Source organism: Oncorhynchus gorbuscha, linkage group LG16 (genome assembly GCF_021184085.1).
Source record: "Oncorhynchus gorbuscha isolate QuinsamMale2020 ecotype Even-year linkage group LG16, OgorEven_v1.0, whole genome shotgun sequence".
NCBI classification, from domain to species: domain Eukaryota; kingdom Metazoa; phylum Chordata; class Actinopteri; order Salmoniformes; family Salmonidae; genus Oncorhynchus; species Oncorhynchus gorbuscha.
This window is the reverse complement of record NC_060188.1, coordinates 8859396-8880444: the sequence shown is the minus strand read 5'-3', so window position 1 is coordinate 8880444 and position 21049 is coordinate 8859396. Positions and strand designations below refer to the sequence as shown.

Genomic DNA, 21049 nt, shown 5'->3' with positions numbered 1-21049 from the left:
AGTTAGTGGTAGTAGTAGTAGTAGTAGTAGTAGTAAATAGTAATAGTAGTAGTAATAGTAGTAGTAGTAGTAGTAGTAGTAATAGTAGTAGTAGTAGTAGTAGTAATAGTAGTAGTAGCAGTACTAGCAGTAGTAGCAGTAGTAGTAGTAGTAGTAGTAAATAGTAATAGTAGTAGTAATAGTAGCAGCAGTAGTAGTAGTTAGTAGTAGTAGTAGTTAGTAGTAGTAGTAGTAGTAAATAGTAATAGTAGTAGTAATAGTAGCAGCAGTAGTAGTAGTTAGTAGTAGTAGTAGTTAGTAGTAATAGTAGTAGTAGTAGTAATAGTAGTAGTAGTTAGTAGTAGTAGTAGTTAGTAGTTGTAGTAGTAGTAAATAGTAATAGTAGTAGTAATAGTAGCAGCAGTAGTAGTAGTTAGTGGTAGTAGTAGTAGTAGTAGATAGTAGTAGTAGTAGTAGTAGTAGTAGTAGTGGTAGTGGGTGCAGGGAACCGTTTTTATTGTAAATACAACCAAATGCACTGATCCTCAAGGCAAACGCACCACCGCACAATATGGAGCTAGCTAGATCACAGCAAGTTAACCACGTGTCAACGCAACGCAGCAAAGCTGACAGCTCTCCTCCACAAGGGATTGGCTCGTTTTAGTCCTGTGACACTATAAAGTCAGGTTCGATTCCATTTCAGTTCACTCAATTCAGGGGATAAAATGAGACATTTAATTAATAAAATTGAAAATTGTCCACTGTTGCTTTAAGAGGACTCCTGAATTTCAAGTCACCTCCTGAAATAACAGTATTTACATGGAATTGAACCCAACCTTTTTTGCATCACAGTCAGAGAAAGGGGAGGGGGAGTGGGGTTCTGGGTTGAAGGACAAACTGCAAATATATTGATGATATTTAGAAATATAATTGTTACAAAGTTCTAAAGTTGATATAACAGTGATAGCATTACTATAACTCCATATTCATAGGGCGAATCATACGACTTCGTCTTGCTCAAATTATTACACACTTAATGGTGAAAGCATTTGTAAAAACCACTACAGAAATAAAACTGTACTTGATCACTGTAAACTATGTGTGTGATGCTCAGGGTCCTATGATGTGCATGGTCCTTCAACCCTCTACCAAGGGAAGGGTTCTGGGTTAGAGAGGGCTTGGCAGTAGGCACATTCAGCTCCCATCAAGAGCATGTTCACTATGGCATTGCAACACAAGCATATGTGGGTGTATTTATTAGGCTATTTACTGTTGTGTGTGTGTCTATGTGTATGTAGGTCAGTGTCCTTGTATGTCTGGGTGTGTTTAACTTATGTGTCTATGAGTAGTATATGTGTGTGCCATCCCTGCCAGAGACATGCAGTGGGGCAGCATGCACCGTAGCCCGGTCCGCCATGGGTGAAGCTTTAGACCCAGTCACTCTGTGTACTCCTGTCACACCTTACTCCCCTGGCTCTGGCTCTCACAGACACTAGTGTGTGTGTGTGTGTGTGTGTGTGTGTGTGTGTGTGTGTGTGTGTGTGTGTGTGTGTGTGTGTGTGTGTGTGTGTGTGCGTGCGTGCGTGCGTGCGTGCGTGCGTGCGTGCGTGCGTGCGTGCGTGCGTGCGTGACTGCTTTTAAGGAATGTAAGCAGTGGTGCATGTCTAGTGATTGTGAGAGTATCGTCCAGGCTGTGTCCTAATAGGCTTGACCAGTTCCGTTCCTTTCCTACATTACCACAGATCTGATAGAATACTTTTACAACACATTTGTTCTTCCTTCTCTCCTTGAAATAATCACTGATCGAACATGATCAGATTAGCGAGAGCAAGAGTTCCACCACATAGCTACATAAAGGTAACTGCCAAAATAGAGGAAACACCAACGTAAAGCGGTGTAGTAGGGTGTTGGGCCACCACGAGCTGCCAGAACAGCTTCAATGTGCCTTGGCATAGATTCTACAAGTGTCTGGAACTATATTGGAGGGATGTAATGCCATTCTTCCATGAGACAATTCCATTACTCCTGTCTCAGGCGTCGCTCCATTTTCATGCTAAACAAACCATTCAGTGACCACTCGTGCCCTGTGGGATGGGGTTATAGTCATCCTGGAAGAGGTCACTGCCATCAAGACAGAAAGGTTGAAGGGGAGCATTCAGAAAGGCTGTGTATTTATTGCCGTTTACCTTGCCCTCTAAAGGGCTGAGTGGACCATGCCAGGAAAAGGCACCCCACACCATAACAGAGCTGCCAGAAGCCTCATTTACTCAAGTGTTTCCTTTATTTTGGATCAGATCAGTCAGATCAGAGCTGTGATCACTTCAAGGAAGGGAGAAAGGAAGGATGCATTTGAACAGTATTAAATCAGAACCTGAAGGGTATTAGGACAATGACTACTGGCCAATTCCAAATTGACCTGAAGCCCCTCTAGGTCTATCACGTGTAGATGTGAAAGCATTGGATTGGTATCAGTAATCTGACAACGAACCCGTCCAGATAGGCTAGGTGGAATATTAGCAAAATCCTATCTGATCCTTTTAGATCTATACAAGGGGTAGTCCATTTGGGATTGGTCGAATGTCTCTGTCCGGTGACTGGGAGCAGGAGGTCAGTCGAGTCATCTTGTCAAACCTGGGTCAGAGATCAAAGGTCAGGGGTCACTGCCAGGGTGAGGAGTCGAGCAACATGCATCACCACAGCCACAGCAGGAAATGGATGCAGTAATTAAAGTATCTCCAAAAAAGTACAAACCATCTACATGTGGATGTTGCAGATGACATGGTTTATAGCGGCATTTTTGGAGGTTGATTTAACAAAGAGTGCGATTGGCCAGGCCAGGTTTCATGGATGGACACATAGTGCATTTTGATTGGATGAATTCGTCAGAAGGGAGAGGGACGAAGTAGTTGCCATTAAGTAGTGTAGAGTTAAAGAAAGCATGTAAAAAAAGATAAAACAGGAAATGAATCGTCATTATGTACACTCATTATTACTGAGTTCAGTTCAGTCATAACACTGCCTCCATACATACAACAGTTCAGTCATAACACTGCCTCCATACATACAACAGTTCAGTCATAACACTGCCTCCATACATACAACAGTTCAGTCATAACACTGCCTCCATACATACAACAGTTCAGTCATAACACTGCCTCCATACATACAACAGTTCAGTCATAACACTGCCTCCATACATACAACAGTTCAGTCATAACACTGCCTCCATACATACAACAGTTCAGTCATAACACTGCCTCCATACATACAACAGTTCAGTCATAACACTGCCTCCATACATACAACAGTTCAGTCATAACACTGCCTCCATACATACAACAGTTCAGTCATAACACTGCCTCCATACATACAACAGTTCAGTCATAACACTGCCTCCATACATACAACAGTTCAGTCATAACACTGCCTCCATACATACAACAGCAGGGATATCAACGACTAGGAAACAGATGAAGTTCAAAAAATATATTATGAGATTACTCCTAACATGAGATTACTCCTAACATGAGATTACTTTTAACACGAGATTACTCCTAACATGAGATTACTCCTAACATGAGATTACTTTTAACATCCACACACTAACAAGCTTCCATTGGACTGCAAGGAAAATTAACATGATTGTCAAGTCGTGTGTTTGAATCAGCGCAATGGCAACTACAGCTTTAATTTGAGCTGACTCAAATTAAAGGCTGCTTTGATGGACTACCACTGGACTGATCCAAGAACAGGGCTTGCTTTTTCATGTTCAAATGTCCCTCTTGATCAAATGGTGTCTCGGACTGGTCTGAGGTCAGTTTAGAGAAGAGGAACCAATTCCAACTGATTCTTATGCCATTAACATCCACTGCCAGTAACACCTGGTAGGACGGTTTATAGAGCATAGTTGGGGACAGGAGTTTTTCCTCAACATAAGAACTGACAGGAGAAATGAGGGTCTAGTTCAAGTCATGTAGTCAGGAAAACCTCTTGCCACTACTAAGATATTATGTAATCTGATTTCATTTCTATGATTATGCCTGTGGTCACCAACCTTTGTCATGCAGAGCTACATGATGTTCAAGCTTTTGTTCCAGCCCAGCAGTAACACACCTGATTCAACCAATCATCCAATCAATGTCCCGATGAGGAGTTAAAGGTTTAATCAGATCTGTTGGTGCTGGGCTGGTTATAAAACATATAGCTCTCCAGGACCTGGGTTGATAGAGTTTTTACTGGAAACAAATGTATAGCTGTCAGGACTGTCTCAGAGACACACAACATTCAAAAACAATATTCATATTTCATAATATGGTTTATAAAGGCATTACAACACACACACACTCGCAAGCACGCACACACATGCGCACACACCACATTACCTGCCTGAATAACTAGTGTGTCTACCTCATTGGCTATCATTTTTCACTATCCAACTGGTTGCTAAGTGGTTGCCTGGCTAGAGGAACAGTCCGATTGGCCAGATTGTTTTGAGGCTGGATATTTGATTGGCTGTCAGGTTGCCTAGCAGATTAGTAGAGTAGTCTGTGTGTGTACATGTGTTTCTTGTGTGTGTGTGTGTGTGTGTGTGTGTGTGTGTGTGTGTGTGTGTGTGTGTGTGTGTGTGTGTGTGTGTGTGTGTGTGTGTGTGTGTGTGTGTGTGTGTGTGTGTGTGTGTGTGTGTGTGTGTGTGTGTGTGTGTGTGTGTGTGTGTGTGTGTGTGTGTGTGTTAGTCTCCTGAGTATTGTCAGTGGTGGCTGGGCTACCATGATCCAGGTCTCTGTGCTCTGCTCTCCACCAACTGGAACAATTATGTAAGGCTTTCAAAATATGTTCATGCTTCACTGAGCAATGCAAGATCCTGTACACTACATTCTCTGCCTTTCTCTCTGCTTCTCTATGTGCCCCTGCTCTCTTTCTATCTGCCCCCCCTCTCTCTCTCACACTACCTCTCTGTCTCTCTCTCTCTCTCTGCCTGTCTCACTCTCTCTTCCTCTCTCTTCCCCTTACTCTCACTCTCTCTCCCCCTTACTCTCTCTCTCTCTGCCTCTCTCTCTCTCTACCTCTCTCTCTCTCTCTGCCTCTCTCTCTCTCTCTCTACCTCTCTCTCTCTCTCTGCCTTTTTCACTCTCCCACTCATACCACTGAACTTGCTGACACACCATTTCCCTTTCCCACTGTTAATTCCCCCTGCCTCCTCACTTACCCCGAGCTCAGTCACTAAAATATCTGTAATGCTGCCCAGGACTGTCACACAGTCAAAAATGTTCCAGGCATCTTTGAAGTAATTCTGTGGGATCGAGAGAAAGAAGGAGGGGGAAGGGAGGGAAACAAAGGAAAGAGATTGATGAGAGAAAGGATAAAAAAGTTGAGTCAGTGTCAGACGGCAACAGGCCATAGATTAGACGAGATAAAATTAATGCCAGTTATGCCATATTGAAGTCATTCCAGCAACATATATGACTAGAGTCTGAGAGAAAGAGAGTTAGTTGGTTGGCTTGTTGGTTGGTTGGTTGGTTGGTTGGTTGGTTGGTTGGTTGGTTGGTTGGTTGGTTGGTTGGTTGGTTGGTTGGTTGGTTGGCTGGCTGGCTGGTTGGCTGGTTGGCTGGTTGGCTGGTTGGTTGGTTGAAAAGGAGACGGGATGACAGGATTGTGGTACATACTGTATTGTGACTGCTGTTGCAGTAGAAGCCCTTTGTTGGGTGCCATGGATAAGCCTGCAGCCAAACTGTGCATGAGGACAGCACTAATTAAAACACCATACTCTCTGTGCATTAGGACAGAAACATTTAAAACACCATACTCTCTGTGCATTAGGACAGAAACATTTAAAACACCATACTCTCTGTGCATTAGGACAGAACTAATTAAAACACCATACTCTCTGTGCATTAGGACAGAAACATTTAAAACACCATACTCTCTGTGCATTAGGACAGAAACATTTAAAACACCATACTCTCTGTGCATTAGGACAGAACTAATTAAAACACCATACTCTCTGTGCATTAGGACAGAAACATTTAAAACACCATACTCTCTGTGCATTAGGACAGAACTAATTAAAACACCATACTCTCTGTGCATTAGAACATAACTAATTAAAACACCATACACTCTGTGCATTAGGACAGAACCACATTGTCACGCCTTGATCATTGTATTTTGTGTTTTTGGTATATGTTTGGGTAAGCCAGGGTGTGACATGGGTTTATATGTTGTGTTTCGTATTGGGGTTTGTAGTAATTGGGATTGTGTATGATTAGGGGTGTGTCTAGTTAGGCTTGGCTGCCTGGGGCGATTCTCAATCAGAGTCAGGTGCTTGTCATTGTCTCTGATTGAGAACCGTATTTAGTCAGCCTGACTTTCGCGTTGTATTTTGTGGGTGTTTGTTCCTGTCTTAGTGTTGTAGTCACCAGATAGGCTGTAATAGGTTTCACGTTTCGTTTGTTGTTTTCATATACAGTTATTTCATGTACCGCGATTATTTTCATTAAAGTCATGAGTAACCTACACGCTGCATTTCGGTCTGACTCTCTTCATACAACAGACAAACGCAGTTACAGAAACACCCACCACTCACAGACCGAGCAGCGTGTGAACTGGCAGGATCTAAAGGAGGACGTTATGGACAGCAGAAGCATGGAGTATACGTCGTGGGAAGAAATCGACAGGTGGGCGGCCGACCCAGAGCGAGTGCAGGAGCCCGCCTGGGATTCCCTACAGCAATGCAAAGAGGGCTATAGACGAAAAGGAAAGCACGGCTATACAGAGCGAAAACCGAAAGTAACGGGGGAAAGCGCAGAGAGAGAGTGGCTGAGTCAGGAGTCAGACCTGAGCCTACTCTCCCTGTTATCCGTGAAGAGCAGTTGCAGTGGGAGAGACTGCACCATTTGGAGATTTGGACATGGGAGGAGGAATTAGACGGAAAAGGACCCTGGGCGCAGCCGGGAGAATATCGCCGTCCCAAGGAGGAAATAGAAGCAGCTAAAGCGGAGAGGCGCAGGTATGAGGAGGCAGCATGGCGACGCGGTTGGAAACCGGAAAGTCACCCCAAAAAATGTATTGGGGGGGGGGTCTTAGGGAGAGTATGGCTGAGTCAGGAGATAGACCTGAGCCAATTCTCCTTGTTTATCGTGAGGAGCCAAGGAGGAGACCAGAACCAGAGCCAGTGTTAGAGGTGAGCGAAGCAGAGACTGTGAAGGAGTTAATGGGGAAAGTGGAGTGGAGAGTAATGAGGAAGTTGCTAGCTTGGTGCTATAGATATAATATTCGTCCGACGGATCGTGTCGGGGATTTGATAGCACCTGAGTTAGCGCTCTATACTCAACCTGAGGTGCGTGTTAGTCAGCTGGTGAAGTTGGTGCCAGCCTCACGCACTAAGCCTCCTCTGCACATCCCTAGCCTTGCACGTCCTGTGCCTACACTGCTCTCAAGATCTCCAGTACGCCTTCACGGTCTAGCCCATCCTGTGTCACCTCCACACACCAGTCCTCTGGTAGCAGCTCCCCGCACCAGGCTTCCTGTGCGTGTCCTAGATCCAGTACCACCAGTTCCAGCACCACGCACCAGGCCTCCAGTGCGCCTCGCCTGTTCAGCGCAGCCAGCGCTTTTCTCCTCTCCTGCGCTGTCGGAGTCTCCCGCCTGTTTAGCACAGCCAGAGCCTTTCTCCTCTCCTGCGCTGCCGGAGTCTCCAGTCTGCCCAGCGCCGCCAGTGCTCCCAGTCTGCCCAGCTCCGCCAGTGCTCCCAGTCTGCCCAGCGCCGCCAGTGCTCCCAGTCTGCCCAGTGCTCCCAGTCTGCCCACCTCCGCCAGTGCTCCCAGTCTGCCCAGTGCGGCCAGTGCTCCCAGTCTGCCCAGCACGGCCAGTGCTCCCAGTCTGCCCAGCGCGGCCAGTGCTCCCAGTCTGCCCAGCTCCGCCAGTGCTCCCAGTCTGCCCAGCTCCGCCAGTGCTCCCAGTCTGCCCAGCGCCGCCAGTCTGCCCAGTGCTCCCAGTCTGCCCAGCGCTCCCAGTCTGCCCGGCGCCGCCAGCGCCGCCAGTCTGCCCAGCGCGTCCAGTGCTCCCAGTCTGCCCAGCGCGGCCAGTGCTCCCAGTCTGCCCAGCTCCGCCAGTGCTCCCAGTCTGCCCAGCTCCGCCAGTGCTCCCAGTCTGCCCAGCGCCGCCAGTGCTCCCAGTCTGCCCAGTGCTCCCAGTCTGCCCACCTCCGCCAGTGCTCCCAGTCTGCCCAGTGCGGCCAGTGCTCCCAGTCTGCCCAGCGCGGCCAGTGCTCCCAGTCTGCCCAGCGCGGCCAGTGCTCCCAGTCTGCCCAGCTCCGCCAGTGCTCCCAGTCTGCCCAGCTCCGCCAGTGCTCCCAGTCTGCCCAGCGCCGCCAGTCTGCCCAGTGCTCCCAGTCTGCCCAGCGCTCCCAGTCTGCCCGGCGCCGCCAGCGCCGCCAGTCTGCCCAGCGCGTCCAGTGCTCCCAGTCTGCCCAGCGCGGCCAGTGCTCCCAGTCTGCCCAGCTCCGCCAGTGCTCCCAGTCTGCCCAGCTCCGCCAGTGCTCCCAGTCTGCCCAGCGCCGCCAGTGCTCCCAGTCTGCCCAGTGCTCCCAGTCTGCCCACCTCCGCCAGTGCTCCCAGTCTGCCCAGTGCGGCCAGTGCTCCCAGTCTGCCCAGCGCGGCCAGTGCTCCCAGTCTGCCCAGCGCGGCCAGTGCTCCCAGTCTGCCCAGCTCCGCCAGTGCTCCCAGTCTGCCCAGCTCCGCCAGTGCTCCCAGTCTGCCCAGCGCCGCCAGTCTGCCCAGTGCTCCCAGTCTGCCCAGCGCTCCCAGTCTGCCCGGCGCCGCCAGCGCCGCCAGTCTGCCCAGCGCGTCCAGTGCTCCCAGTCTGCCCAGCGCGGCCAGTGCTCCCAGTCTGCCCAGCTCCGCCAGTGCTCCCAGTCTGCCCAGCTCCGCCAGTGCTCCCAGTCTGCCCAGCGCCGCCAGTCTGCCCAGTGCTCCCAGTCTGCCCAGCGCTCCCAGTCTGCCCGGCGCCGCCAGCGCCGCCAGTCTGCCCAGCGCCGCTAGTGCTCCCAGTCTGCCCAGTGCTCCCAGTCTGCCCAGCTCCGCGAGTGCTGCCAGTCTGCCCAGTGCCACCAGTCTGCCCAGCGTCGCCAGTCTGCCAGGATCCGCCAGAAGTGCCAGTCTGCCAGGATCCGCCAGAAGTGCCAGTCTGCCAAGATCCGCCAGAAGTGCCAGTCTGCCAAGATCTTCTAGATCGGCCAGACAACCTGAATCATCCAGTTCCACCAGCCAGCCAGGATTTACCGGAGCCTACTACCTGCCTGAGCTTCCTCTCAGTACTGAGCTTCCTCTCAGTACTGGGCTGCCTCTCAGTACCGGGCTTTCCCTCAGTACCGGGCTGCTTCGGTCCCGGGCTGCCCCTCTGTCCCGGGCTGCCCCTCTGTCCCGAGCTGCCCCTCTGTCCTGAGATGGCCCTCTGTCCTGAGAGGCCCCTCTGTCCTGAGCTGCCCCTCTGTCCCGACCTGCCCCTCTGTCCTGGGCTGCCCCTCTGTCTCAGGCTGCCCCTCTGTCCTGAGATGCCCCTCTGTCCTGAGCTGCCCCTCTGTCCCGAGCTGCCCCTCTGTCCCGAGCTGCCCCTCTGTCCCGAGCTGCCCCTCTGTCCCGAGCTGCCCCTCTGTCCCGAGCTGCCCCTCAGTTATGTGGGGATCTGGGTGAGGACTATTAGGCCATGGTCGGCGGAGAAGGTGGATGATCCCAGGACGCTAAGGGGAGGAACTAGGACATTGATGGAGTGGGGTCCACGTCCCGAGCCAGAACCGCCACCATGGACAGACGCCCACCCGGACCCTCCCTATGCTCTTGAGGTGCGTCCGGGAGTCCGCACCTTAGGGGGGGGGGGGTTCTGTCATGCCTTGGTCATTGTATTTTGTGTTTTTGGTATATGTTTGGGTAAGCCAGGGTGTGACATGGGTTTATATGTTGTGTTTCGTATTGGTGTTTGTAGTAATTGGGATTGTGTATGATTAGGGGTGTGTCTAGTTAGGCTTGGCTGCCTGGGGCGATTCTCAATCAGAGTCAGGTGCTTGTCGTTGTCTCTGATTGAGAACCGTATTCAGTCAGCCTGACTTTCGCGTTGTATTTTGTGGGTGTTTGTTCCTGTCTTAGTGTTGTAGTCACCAGATAGGCTATAATAGGTTTCACGTTTCGTTTGTTGTTTTCATATACAGTTATTTCATGTACCGCGATTATTTTCATAAAAGTCATGAGTAACCTACACGCTGCATTTCGGTCTGACTCTCTTCATACAACAGACGAACGACGTTACACACATAAAATATAAATACTCTCTGTGCATTAAGACAGAACTAAATAAAACACCATATTCTCTGTGCATTAGGACATGAACCACATAAAACACCTGTCACGCTTTGGTCATTGTATTTTGTGTTTTTGTTATATGTTTGGGTAGGCCAGGGTGTGACATGGGTTTATATGTTGTTTTTCGTATTGGGGTTTGTAGTATTTTGGGATCGCGGCTGATTAGGGGTGTTGTATAGGCTTGGCTGCCTGAGGTGATTCTCAATCAGTCAGGTGATTCTCGTTGTCTCTGATTGGGAACCGTATTTAGGCAGCCTGAGTTTCGCTTTGTATTTCGTGGGTGATTGTTCCTGTCTCTGTGTTGTAGTCACCAGATAGGCTGTAATTAGATTCACGTTCCGTTCTGTTGTTTTTGTATTTAGTATCAGTTATTTCATGTATCGCGTTTTCTTTCATTAAAGTCATGAGTAACCAACACGCTGTATTTCGGTCCGACTCTCTTTCTTCAACAGACGAACGCCGTTACAGAAACACCCACCACTCACGGACCGAGCAGTGTGTAAACTGGCAGGAGCGAAAGGAGGACGTTATGGACAGTAGAGGCATGGAGTATACGACGTGGGAAGAAATCGACAGGTGGGCGGCGGACCCAGAGAGAGTGCAGGAGCCCGCCTGGGATTCGCTTCAGCAGTGCGAAGAGGGCTACAGGCGAATGGAGTCAAAAAGGAAAACACGGCGACGCAGAGCGAAAACCGAAAGTAACCCCCAATTATTTATTGGTGGAGGGTGCAGAGAGAGAGTGGCTGAGTCAGGGTTCAGACCTGAGCCAACTCTCCCTGTTAATTGTGAAGAGCAGTTGCAGTGGGAGAGGCTGCACCACTTGGAGAATTGGACATGGGAGGAGGAATTAGACGGTAAAGGACCATGGGCTCAGCCTGGAGAATATCGCCGTCCCAAGGAAGAAATAGAAGCGGTAAAGCGGAGTGGCGCTGGTATGAGGAGGCAGCACGGCGACGCGGTTGGAAGCCTGAAAAGCAGCCCAAAAATGTTTTTTTGGGGGGGCTAGAAGGGAGTATGGTTATGCCAGGTAGGAGACCGGGCAGGCACCGTGTTATGCTATGGAGCGCACAGTGTTTCCAGTGCGGGTGCAGAGCCAGGTGCGGCACATACCAGCCCTTCCTATTGGCCGGGCTAGAGTGGGCATCGAGCCAGGTAAGCTTGGGCAGGCTCGGTGCTCAAGAGCTCCAGTGCGCCTGCACGGTCCGGTCTATCCAGAGCCACCTCCACACACCAGTCCTCCGGTAGCAGCTCCCCGCACCAGGCATCCTGTGCGTGTCCTCGATCCAGTACCACCAGTTCCAGCACCACGCACCAGGCCTCCAGTGCGTCTCGCCTGTTCAGCGCAGCCAGCGCTTTTCTCCTCTCCTGCGCTGTCGGAGTCTCCCGCCTGTTTAGCGCAGCCAGAGCCTTTCTCCTCTCCTGCGCTGCCGTAGTCTCCCGTCTGCCCAGCGCCGCCAGTGCCGCCAGTCTGCCCAGCGCCGCCAGTCAGCCCAGCGCCGTCAGACAACCAGTCTCTTCCAGATCTGCCAGACAACCAGTCTCTTCCAGATCTGCCAGACAACCAGTCTCTTCCAGATCTGCCAGACAACCAGTCTCTTCCAGATCTGCCAGACAACCAGTCTCTTCCAGATCTGCCAGACAACCAGAATCTTCCTGATCTGCTTGTCAACCTGAATCTTCCAGTTCCGCCAGCCAGTCAGGATTTACCAGAGCCTACTACCTGCCTTAGCTTCCTCTCAGTACTGGGCTTCCTCTCAGTACTGGGCTTCCTCTCAGTACTGGGCTTCCCCTCAGTCCCGGGCTTCCCCTCAGTCCTGGGCTGCCCCTCAGTCCCTGGCTGCTTCTGTCCCGAGCTGCCCCTCTGTCCCGAGCTGCCCCTCTGTCCCGAGCTGCCCCTCTGTCCCGAGCTGCCCCTCAGTTATGTGGGGATCTGGGTGAGGACTATTAGGCCATGGTCGGCGGAGAGGGTGGATTATCCCAGGACGCGAAGGGGAGGAACAAGGACATTAATGGAGTGGGGTCCACGTCCCGAGCCGGAGCCGCCACCATGGACAGACGCCCACCCGGACCCTCCCAGTTATTTCATGTACCGCGTTTTCTTTCATTAAAGTCATGAGTAACCAACACGCTGCATTTCGGTCCGACTCTCTTTCTTCAACAGACGAACGCCGTTACAACACCATACTCTCTGTGCATTAGGACAGAACTAAATAAAACACCATATTATCTGTGCATTAGGACAGAACTAAATAAAACACCATATTCTCTGTGCATTAGGACAGAACTAATTAAAACACATTACTCTCTGTGCATTAGGACAGAAGATACTCTCTGTGCATTAGGACAGAACTATTTAAAACACCATACTCTCTATGCATTAGGACATAACTAATTAAAACACCATACTCTCTATGCATTAGGACAGAACTAATTAAAACACCATACTCTCTATGCATTAGGACATAACTAATTAAAACACCATACTCTCTGTGCATTAGGACAGAACTAAATAAAACACCATATTATCTGTGCATTAGGACAGAACTAAATAAAACACCATATTCTCTGTGCATTAGGACAGAACTAATTAAAACACATTACTCTCTGTGCATTAGGACAGAAGATACTCTCTGTGCATTAGGACAGAACTATTTAAAACACCATACTCTCTATGCATTAGGACAGAACTAATTAAAACACCATATTCTCTGTGCATTAGGACAGAACTAAATAAAACACCATACTCTCTGTGCATTAGGACAGAACTAAATAAAACACCATATTCTCTGTGCATTAGTACAGAACTAAATAAAACACCATAGTCTCTGTGCATTAGGACAGAACTAAATAAAACACCATACTCGGTGCATTTTCACTAGGCATGTACACTGCCGATTTTGCCGGTTTTCCTACTTACAAAGCATGTAGAGGTCTGTAATTTTTAATCTTAGGTACACTTCAACTGTGAGAGACGGAATCTAAAACAAAAATCCAGAAAATCACATTGTATGATTTTAAGTAATTAATTTGCATTTTATTGCATGACATAAGTATTTGATCACCTACCAACCAGTAAGAATACCTGTTCGTTTTTCTTTAAGAAGCACTCCTGTTCTCCACTCATTACCTGTATTAACTGCACCTGTTTGAACTCGTTACCTGTATAAAAGACACCTGTCCACACACTCAATCAAACAGACTCCAACCTCTCCACAATGGCCAAGACCAGAGAGCTGTATAAGGACATCAGGGATAAAATTGTAGACCTGCACAAGGCTGGGATGGGCTACAGGAAAATAGGCAAGCAGCTTGATTAGAAGGCAACAACTGTTGGCACAATTATTAGAAAATGGAAGAAGTTCAAGATGACGGTCAATCATCCTCGGTCTGGGGCTCCATGCAAGATCTCACCTCGTGGGGCATCAATGATCATGAGGAAGGTGAGGGATCAGCCCAGAACTACACGACAGGACCTGGTCAATGACCTGAAGAGAGCTGGGACCACAGTCTCAAAGAAAACAAATAGTAACACACTACGCCGTCATGGATTAAAATCCTGCAGCGCACGCAAGATCCCCTTGCTCAAGCCAGCGCATGTCCAGGCCCGTCTGAAGTTTGCCAATGACCATCTGGATGTTCCAGAGGAGGAATGGGAGAAGGTCAAGTGGTCTGATGAGACAAACATTTAGCTTTTTGGTCTAAACTCCACTCACCGTGTTTGGAGGAAGAAAAAGGATGAGGACAACCCCAAGAACAACATCCCAACCGTGAAGCATGGAGGTGGAAACATCATTCTTTGGGGATGCTTTTCTGCAAAGGGGACAGGACGACTGCACCGTATTGAGGGGGAGGATGGATGGGACCATGTATCGCGAGATCTTGGCCAACAACCTCCTTCCCTCAGTAAGAGCATTGAAGATGGGTCGTGGCTGGATCTTCAAGCATGACAATGACCCAAAACACACAGCCAGGGCAACTAAGTAGTGGCTCCGTAACAAGCATCTGAAGGTCCTGTAGTGGCCTAGCTAGTCTCCAGACCTAAACCCAATAGAAAATCTTTGAAGGGAGCTGAAAGTCCGTATTGCCCAGCGACAGCCACGAAACCTGAAGGATCTGGAGAAGGTCTGTATGGAGGATTGGGCCAAAATCCCTGCTGCAGTGTGTACAAACTTGATCAAGAACTACAGGAAACGTATGATCTCTGTAATTGTAAACAAAAGTTTCTGTACGAAATATTAAGTTCTGCTTTTCCTATGTATCAAATAGTTATGTCATGCAATAAAATGCTAATGAATTACTTAAATATCATACAATGTGATTTTCTGGATTTTTGTTTTAGATTCCGTCTCTCACAGTTGAAGTGTACCTATGATAAAAAAAATTACAGACCTCTACATGCTTTGTAAGTAGGAAAACCTGCCAAATTGGCAGTGTTTCAAATACTTGTTCTCCCCACTGTATGTCTGTGTGTGTATTGATCTGTGTGTGTATTTACCTGTGTGTATTTACCTGTGTATATTTACCTGTGTGTATTGATCTGTGTGTGTATTTACCTGTGTGTATTTACCTGTGTGTGTATTTACCTGTGTGTGTATTTACCTGTGTGTGTATTTACCTGTGTGTGTATTTACCTGTGTGTATTTACCTGTGTGTGTATTTACCTGTGTGTGTATTTACCTGTGTGTGTATTGATCTGTGTGTGTATTTACCTGTGTGTGTATTTACCTGTGTGTGTATTTACCTGTGTGTGTATTTACCTGTGTGTGTCTTCTTTGTTCCTGTTCCACTAAATCTTTATCTTTACCATCCCTAAAATCCTTGACTCTCTTTTTATTAGTCTCTCTCTCTCTCTCTCTCTCTCTCTCTCTCTCTCTCTCTCTCTCTCTCTCTCTCTCTCTCTCTCTCTCTCTCTCTCTCTCTCTCTCTCTCTCTCTCTCTCTCTCTCTCTCTCTCTGCATGTTGGGAGTGTTTGGTGCATGCTGGGAATTGTATGAGCGAGTGCGAGTGTTGTCTGGAGTTTCCTTTTCTTGGTGGTTGTTTTTATTCTTGTGGTAGTATTAAGTATATTGTATTAGTCGGAATTGCCCTGGTTTTGGCGGGATGGTGACCCACATGGGAACGTCGCCCCTGTCACCTCAGCACGGCTTTAGGTGTGTTACTGAAGCTACTGTCACTGTGGAGGAGTTTCTGGCTGCCGTAGGAGAGAAGGTAGGATACGAGAATGTTGCTTATGCGATGAATAAAGCGGTGGTGGTATTTCTTAAAGAAGAGTGTCTTGTTGATCGTATGGTTGAGCATGGCGTACTTCTTAAAGCTATGTTTATTCAAGTTCCGCAGCTTTTTTCTCCGTCAACAAGGGTAACGATTTCGAATGTACCGTCGTTTATTCCCAATGAGCTATTGAAGCGCAAGTTATTGCAGTTTGAAAAGTTTGCAAGATCAATTAAGATTGTCCCATTGGGTTGCAAATACCCGGCTTTGAAACAGGTTATGTCATTTCAAACACCCGGCTTTGAAACAGGTTATGTCTTTTCGGCGACAGGTGTTTATTTTTTTAGACTCAACAGAGTCTGAAACTCTGGCACATCTGTTCTTACAGTGTCCCAGGTTGGTCGGGATGACTGACCTGATCACTAGCTGGTTCTCTGCTCTGGGAGAGGTTTTCTCTTCTCAACAGTTTATATTTTGGGCCAAAGTACAGGTTTAGTCGAAGGGGTGTAGTTCTCTTGCTTAATTTTGTGTCAGGGACAGCTACATTAGCAATATGGAAGACACGAAAGAACAGTATTTGGGGACAGGGGTCTGCGGGTGTGGTGGGAATGCTGGAGGGGATGTTGGCAGAGAGACTAAGGATTGAGTTTGCCTATTACAAAATGGTTAACAACATTGATCTGTTTATGAGTATGTGGGGTATTCAGAGGCTGTTGTGTAGAGTTAGTGTGGAGGAAGATTTGGTGTTATGTTTTTAATTGATGTGTAACCACGGTTTTGTTTGAGTGTTTATTGTGTTGAGGGTTCCCAGACCCAATAAATGTTATTTAAATCTAAAAGCATTCTCTCTCGCTCGCTCGCACTCACTCTCTCGCACTCTCTCTCTCTCTCTCTCTCTCTCTCTCTCTCTCTCTCTCTCTCTCTCTCTCTCTCTCTCTCTCTCTCTCTCTCTCTCTCTCTCTCTCTCTCTCTCTCTCTCTCTCTCTCTCTCTCTCTCTCCCTCTTTCTCTCTCGCTCGCACTCTCTCGCACTCTCTCCCTCCCTTTATCTCTCTCTCTCCTCTAATTATTCCCCCTCTTCTCCATATATCTTCCCACCACTCTTCCTCAAACCTTTCCTCTGTGCCTTTCTCCTCTCCTTCACTCTCCTCTCACCCATCCCTCCCCCTATAGCCATTTGTCTATGTCAATACCCAGGTGACTGCTACAGTACACATAGGTTATTAACTGGGAAAAACAATAATAATCTCTATACATTTATACACATACTACCAGTAGATAGTAGATAGAGAGACAGATAGACGGATCATTAGATTCAATGTAGTTAGTTACATGTAGTTAGCTAGCTGATTAGTTACATTTTCAGATCGCTATAGGACTATACTTTTAGGGCAAGCTTTGGCATGTTAGATTGATAGATTGCTTAGTTAGTTAGTAATATGTAGTTAGTCAGTTAGTTAGTTACATCTAAAATTAATTCCTATCATCAATGGAAGACGTGTGTGACACACTTACCAGCACTCCAAAGGCGATGATCTTGAGCACACACTCCATGGAGAACAGCGAGGTGAACACGATGTTCAGGTTGGCCAGCACAGCCTCGTAGGCCGGAGAGGCTCCGTCATACTGCACATATACACAAACACACACACACACACCCACATGCACACACACATGCACAAATATTTGCACATGCATGCATATACATATATATGCACATAGACATACACAAGTACGCAGAAATGCACAATAACACAAATACAGAGACAGAAATAAATGCATAAAGGAATATGACAAATATCATCCAAACACACACAGAGACACAGATAACCACAGACAGAGAGGAAGACACATCCAAACACACACAGAGACACAGATAACCACAGACAGAGAGGAAGACACATCCAAACACACACAGAGACACAGACAACCACAGACAGAGAGGAAGACACATCCAAACACACACAGAGACACAGATAACCACAGACAGAGAGGAAGACACATCCAAACACACACAGAGACACAGATAACCACAGACAGAGAGGAAGACACATCCAAACACACACAGAGACACAGACAACCACAGACAGAGAGGAAGACACATCCAAACACACACAGAGACACAGACAACCACAGACAGAGAGGAAGACACATCCAAACACACACAGAGACACAGACAACCACAGACAGAGAGGAAGACACATATGAAGACAGATAGAGACACTCACACAGGTTAGCACACACAGAGGCAGAAACATTAGTTAAATCAGATAGATAGATAGATAGATAGATAGATAGATAGATAGATAGATAGATAGATAGATAGATAGATAGATAGATAGATAGATAGATAGATAGATAGATAGATAGATAGAGACTTCCGTGTTAAGTTATATGTGTGTGAGTGAAGTGAGGGTATATATGAAGTGATATAATCAGGGTGTCCAGGCTTGTTGTACCTTCATCATCAGTACGATAGTATTGAGCGCGATCATAGCCATGATTGTATACTCGAATGGCGGCGACACCACAAACTCCCACATGCGGTACTGGAAGCTTTGCTTGTTCTTAGGCATGTGTCGCGTCAACGGTTTGGCATTAATGGCGAAGTCTATGCAGCCTCTCTGGAAACACACACATACACAGACAGACAACAATGGGTTAATATCTCACTGAAAGTGCTGTGGTCTTCTATCCTGATCCTGCAAACCCACAGGATGTGTAGGCTTCTGTTCTAAAGATGAGAAGATATTCAGCAACTCTTGGTAGGACCGTTATGATGGTCCGGACCATGTCATCATATGTCATAACAGCTGACATAACTTGTCATAACCTGTCATAATATGGTCATAATACTGTCATGACCCATATATGTCACCTGTTGTGACATATATTTAATTATTTTATGGCTGATTATGACACCTACATAAGAGTGTCAAAACCCACATTTACTCAAATTAGTTGTTTTCATTTCTTCCATTTCTTTGAGTTCCATTTGTTAGAAAGTTTGTAACTTAAGTCCTTTGTTGTTGTAATGAATTCTTTACATTCATGTTTTTTTGCCATCATATTTTAAATGTTTATTTTATTTTTTAAATTTGATTTCACCTTTATGTAACCAGGTAGGCTAGTTGAGAACAAGTTCTCATTTACAACTGCGACCTGGCCAAGATAAAGCAAAGCAGTGCGACACAAACAACAACACAGAGTTATACATGGAATAAACAAGCGTACAGTCAATAACACAGTCCAAAAATAAGAAAGTCTATATACAGTGTGTGCAAATGGCATGAGGAGGTAAAGCAATAAATAGGCCATAGTAGCAAGTAACAAATTACAATTGATCAGATTAACACTGGAGTGATAGATGAGCAGATGATGTGCAAGTAGAAATACTGGTGTGCAAAAGAGCAGAAAAGTAAGTAAAAACAATATGGGGATGAGGTAGGTAGATCGCATGGGCTATTTACAGATGGGCTATGTACAGCTGCAGCGATCGGTAAGCTGCTCAGATAGCTGATGTTTAAAGTTAGTGAGGGAAATGTCTCCAGCTTCGGCGATTTTTGCAATTCGTTCCAGTCATTGGCAGCAGAGAACTGGAAAGAAAGGCGGCCAAATTAGGTGTTGGCTTTGGGGATGACCAGTGAGATATACCTGCTGCTGCGCGTGCTACGGGTGTGTGTTGTTATCGTGACCAGTGAGCTGAGATAAGGCGGAGCTTTGCCTAGCAAAGACTTATAGATGACCTGGAGCCAGTGGGTCTTGCGACAAATATGTAGCGAGGGCCAACCAACGAGAGCAAACAGGTCGCAGTAGTGGGTGGTATATGGCACTGTGATAGACTGCATCCAGTTTGCTGAGTAGAGTGTTGGAGGCTATTTTGTAAATGACATTGCCGAAGTCAAGGATCAGTAGGATAGTCAGTTTTACGAGGGTATGTTTGGCGGCGTGAGTGAAGGAGGGTTTGTTGTGAAATAGAAAGCCGATTCGAGATTTAATTTTGGATTTGAGATGTTTAATATGAGTCTGGAAGGAGAATTTAACAGTCTAGCCAGACACCTAGGTACCTGTAGTTGTCCAGATATTCTAAGTCAGAACCGTCCAGAGTCGTGATGCTAGTCGGCCAGGCGGATGCGGACAGCGAACGGTTGAAAAGAATGCATTTATTTTTACTAGCGTTAAAGAGTAGTTGGAGGCAATGGAAGGAGTGTTGTAATGGCATTGAAGCTCGTTTGGATGTTTGTTAACACAGTGTCCAAAGAAGGGCCAAATGTATACAGAATGGTGTCGTCTGCGTAGAGGTGGATCAGGGATTCACCGGCAGCAAGAGCGACATCGTTGATGTATACAGAGAAAAGTGTCTGCCCGAGTATTGAACCCTGCGGTACTAGAGACTGACAGAGGTCCATACAACAGCCCCTCTGATTTGTCTGTCTGATAAGTAGTTGATGAACCAGGTGAGGCAGTCATTTGAGAAACCAAGGCTGTTGAGTCTGCCGATAAGAATACGGTGATTGACAGAGTCGAAAGCCTTAGCCAGGTTGATGAAGACGGCTGCACAGTACAATCTTCTATTAATGGCGGTTATGATACCGTTTAGTACCTTGAGCGTGGCTGAGGTGCACCCGTGACCAGCTCAGAAACCGTACTGCACAGCGGAGAAGGTACGGTGGGATTCGAAATGGTCTGTGATCTGTTTATTAACTTAGCTTTCGAAGACTTTAGAAAGGCAGAGCGGGATGGATATAGGTCTATAACAGTTTAGGTCTAGAGTGTCACCCCCTTTGAAGAGGGGGATGACCGCGGCAGCTTTCCTATCTTTAGAGATCTCGGACAATACGAAAGAGAGGTTGAACAGACTGGTAATAGGGGTTGCAACAATGGCAGCGGATAATTTTAGAAAGAGAGGGTCCAGATTGTCTAGCCCAGCTGATTTGTACGGGTCCAGGTTTTGCAGCTCTTTCAGAACATCTCCTATCTGGATTTGTGTGAAGGAGAAGCTGGGGTGGCTTGGGCAAGTAGCTGCGGGGGGTGCAAAGCTTTTGGCCGGGGTTGGGGTAGCCAGGAGGAAATCATGGTCTCGATTAGTGTGGATTTATCGGTGGTGACAGTTTTACCTAGCCTCAGTGCAGTGGGCAGCTGGGAGGAGATGCTGTTGTTCTCCATGGACTTTACAGTGTCCCAAAACCTTTTAGAGTTAGAGCTACAGGATGCAAATTTCTGTTTGAAAAAGCTAGCCTTTGCTTTCTTGAATGTCTGCGTATATTGGTTCCTGACTTCCCTGAACAGTTGCATATTGCGGGGACTATTCGATGCTATTGCAGTCCGCCACAGGATAATGTCACGACTTCCGCCGAAGTCGGCTCCTCTCGTTGTTCGGGTGGCGTTCGGCGGTCGACGTCACCGGCTTTCTAGCCATCGCCGCTCCATTTTTCATTGATCCATTTGTTTTGTCTTGTTTTGCACACCTGGTTTTTATTTCCTAATCACACTGCATGTATTTATTCC

At 47.3% G+C, this 21049-nt stretch overlaps 1 protein-coding gene across 1 annotated transcript in view; it reads right to left on the bottom strand.

The window, feature by feature from the left end:
- Nucleotides 1-21049, bottom strand: part of LOC123998970 (voltage-dependent P/Q-type calcium channel subunit alpha-1A-like) — a 250420-nt gene that overhangs the window by 75561 nt on the left and 153810 nt on the right. Inside the window, exons 32-35 of the mRNA XM_046304259.1 lie at nt 18001-18165; nt 17057-17167; nt 5186-5269; nt 2731-2733 (exon numbers count right to left, since the gene is read on the bottom strand). Coding sequence (XP_046160215.1) covers nt 2731-2733; nt 5186-5269; nt 17057-17167; nt 18001-18165 — 363 coding nt within the window. The remainder of the gene's footprint in view (nt 1-2730; nt 2734-5185; nt 5270-17056; nt 17168-18000; nt 18166-21049) is intronic.